Source organism: Verticillium dahliae, genomic scaffold (genome assembly GCF_000150675.1).
Source record: "Verticillium dahliae VdLs.17 supercont1.4 genomic scaffold, whole genome shotgun sequence".
Classification (NCBI taxonomy): domain Eukaryota; kingdom Fungi; phylum Ascomycota; class Sordariomycetes; order Glomerellales; family Plectosphaerellaceae; genus Verticillium; species Verticillium dahliae.
This window is the reverse complement of record NW_009276925.1, coordinates 876,640-879,932: the sequence shown is the minus strand read 5'-3', so window position 1 is coordinate 879,932 and position 3,293 is coordinate 876,640. Positions and strand designations below refer to the sequence as shown.

General features: G+C 57.3%; 2 protein-coding genes across 2 annotated transcripts in view; both read left to right on the top strand.

The window, feature by feature from the left end:
- Positions 1 to 22: 22 nt before the first annotated feature.
- On the top strand, positions 23 to 541 carry VDAG_02630 (superoxide dismutase; the record flags this gene model as incomplete). Its single annotated transcript, XM_009653283.1, has 3 exons — positions 23 to 143; positions 181 to 332; positions 422 to 541. 3 exons carry the CDS (start codon positions 23 to 25, stop codon positions 539 to 541), a joined length of 393 nt encoding a protein of 130 aa, XP_009651578.1.
- A 1,202-nt stretch (positions 542 to 1,743) lies between these two features.
- VDAG_02629 (nuclease) overlaps positions 1,744 to 3,293 on the top strand; it is a gene marked incomplete at both ends in the record, with an annotated part of 2,664 nt that continues 1,114 nt past the window's right edge. Inside the window, one exon of the mRNA XM_009653282.1 lies at positions 1,744 to 3,216. Coding sequence (XP_009651577.1) covers positions 1,744 to 3,216 — 1,473 coding nt within the window. The remainder of the gene's footprint in view (positions 3,217 to 3,293) is intronic.

Below are 3,293 nucleotides of genomic sequence, written 5' to 3'. Positions count from 1 at the left end.
CATCTCCGGCAACAGTCGCCGAATGCGAGCACGGCATTCCCATCCCACACTTTGGGTGACAACACCAACGGCTGCACCTCTGCCGGCCCTCACTGTGAGTCCTCGGCCCCTGCCGCTCCTCCTTACCTTGGGTTCCCGATACCGTCAGACAATATCAAGATGCTGACTGGCGTTCCGCAGTCAACCCCCACAGCAAGAACCACGGCGCGCCCTCGGACGAGGACCGCCACGTTGGTGACCTCGGCAACATCAAGACCGACGCCCAGGGCAACTCCAAGGGTTCCGTTCAGGACTCTTTCATCAAGCTGATCGGCCCCCACAGCGTTATTGGCGTAAGTTCATCTTGCCGTCTTGTCTTGCCCAACACCCCCAGGGCCATGGTGCCGGCAAGCGAGGAAGGAATTGCAGCTAACAAGACCAGCGTACCGTCGTTGTCCACGGAGGCACCGACGATCTCGGCAAGGGTGGTCACGCCGAGTCCCTCAAGACCGGTAACGCCGGCCCCCGTCCCGCTTGCGGTGTCATCGGCATCTCTAACTAAGAGTTGATGTCTTGCCGTTGCCTGAATAGCTGGGTGGCTTGAAGAGTGTAGGTCTTTCGAAGATTGAGAGATATTTAAAGCTCTAAAAACCAGATTGAATACACCTTCACTTTCCCCGTCCAAAGACTTTCCAATCCAGTCCTCGTATGTAACCTTGACCTGATGTCTTGAATGTCATTGTAATACCATGCTCGATTCCATTCGATTACTAGACGGCTACTCTTGAGCTCGGAGCTGGTAATACACAGTGTCTTTGTTAAAAATGCACTGTGAGGGGTAGACATGACGTGACCGCCTTCTCATGTCCTTCCACCATCGTTCCAGTCACAGTCGCCTGCATTGTTAACCAATGCAGCAGAAACTCAATGCAACCGCTGCACAAAAGTCATCATGATATCTTCGAGTCTTCCGTCTTGTCTGACGAGGCCAGACACGTTCGTGCAGCTCCACCATAACCCTGGGCTGAAGCTGTGACGCCTCGGCCAGCGGTGACTGGCATCGAGCCCCTCGCTTAAACAGCACCTAACCCCGAACCAGCCAGTAGGACCCCTGTCCGCTGCTGGTCCCCTGGAGCTCCTTCCCCACAGTTGCCCCTTCCCCCAGCCAAAATTGAGGCAAGCTGTTCAAAGTGAACGGCAGGCGCTCGTGTGGGTGGGTGTGGCCCAGCGCCAGACCGAGATCTCGTGCTCTGGAACCACTTTGAACCTTCGAAATCTCCTTTCTATTATCAACAACCATTCAAAATCGTGTGCTTCTGGGAGTGCTCTCATCTTCTTCCAACCTCATCCTACGTTTCAACATCATCTCGGTGCTCGTCTTTATCGGTCCCGGTTCCAAGGTACGTGTCTATCCTGTAGCTATGGTACCTAGCTTCCCCTTCCCGCCGGTCGGATCGTGTAGCTTCGCTTGCCCCCGCCGTACCTGAGCTTCCTGCAGCTGCCCTATACGCCGCACCTTGTGGATTGCAGGCATATTCACAGAAGCCGCTGCCATTGTGTCTCTCGATGAGGAGACGAGCTCGTGGCTCTGACTGCGAAGGCTCGCATTTTCATCATTGCTTTTTCTGCCGTCATTGCCCACCAAACCACTGCCACATTATCGAGTCCCCTTGACCGCCTCGAGCTTGCAACCTGTACAAATCATATTCTAACGACCACAGGCCTCACAGAAGACCTCCCCCCCCCCCCCGGATAGCCTTTACAATGTCCAAGACATTTTTCGCCAAGGTCAAGAGCGTGCTCTCAGGCGATACGCTGATCTTGACGAACCCTCAAAACCCCAAGGCCGAGCGAACTTTCTCCCTGGCCTTCGTTGACGCCCCACGCCTGCGCAAGGAGGGCGACGAACCCTACGCCTTCCAAGCCCGCGAATACCTCCGAGAAAACGTCGGCAAGCAGGTCCAATGTACCGTCCTCTACACCGTTCCCTCTGGTCGTGACTTTGGCACCGTCCTGCTGTCAAGAGAGGGCCCATCACTACCCGATGAGGCTGTCAAGGCCGGCTGGCTGAAGGTCAGGGAAGATGCTGGTCGCAAGGAAGAGTCGGAAGAAATTCTCGAACGCCTTGATCTGCTTCGTGGCCTCGAGAGCCAGGCCAAGAGCGAGTCTATTGGTGTCTGGTCTGGCTCTGGCGGCTCGATCCAGGTTCAGAATGACCTCGGCGGCCCTGAGTTCATGAACCAATGGAAGGGCAAGACGGTTGACGGCATCATCGAGCGCGTCCTCAGCGGCGATCGTCTGCTCGTCCGCCTGCTGCTCTCCGACAAGAAGCACGCTCAGGTCATGACGTTGCTTGCTGGTGTGCGCACGCCCGCCACGGAGAGGACAGTACAGTCCACTGGCCAGACGCAGCCGGCGGAGGAGTTTGGCAACGAAGCAAAGACTTTCGTCGAGGAGCGTATGCTTCAGCGCAAGGTCAAGGTTGACATTGTCGGTGCCAGCTCCCAGGGCCAGCTTGTCGCTACCATCATCCACCCCAACGGTAACAAGAACATTGCCGAGTTCTTGCTGTCAGAAGGCCTTGCTCGCTGCAACGATTTCCACTCGACGATGCTTGGCGAGAAGATGGCCCCGCTGCGCGCGGCCGAGAAGACGGCCCAGGGCAAGAAGATCCGCCTGCACCAGAACCACGTTGCCAAGGAGGGCGGCGCTCAGTCTGACATGACCGTCACCAAGATTGTCGGCGCCGACACCATTATTGTCCGCAGCAAGGAAGGAAAGACGGAGAAGCGCATCAACTTTAGCAGCATCAGGGGTCCCCGCGCTGGCGAGCCGACCGAGGCGCCGTACAGAGACGAGGCCAAGGAGTTCCTGCGCAAGAAGGTCATTGCTAAGCACGTCCGTGTCAGCATTGATGGCCACAAGGCCGCCGCTGATGGCTTCGAGGCTCGCGACGTTGCTACTGTGACGGAGAAGAACCAGAACATCGGTCTGCTCCTGGTCGAGCATGGCTACGCCACGGTCATCCGCCACCGCAAGGACGACACGGATCGGGCTTCCAACTACGACGAGCTTCTTGCGGCCCAGGAGAAGGCCAAGGAGGGGAAGAAGGGCATCTGGTCGGGCAAGGCGCCCAAGATCAAGCAGTACATCGACGTCTCCGAGTCTCTGCAGAAGGCCAAGCTGCAGCTGGCTGGTCTCCAGCGCCAGAAGAAGGTTGCTGGTGTGGTTGACTTTGTCAAGTCCGGGTTCCCGCTTCACCATTCTAGTCCCTCGCGAGGGGCATCAAGCTTACCCTTGTTCTGGGTGGCGTG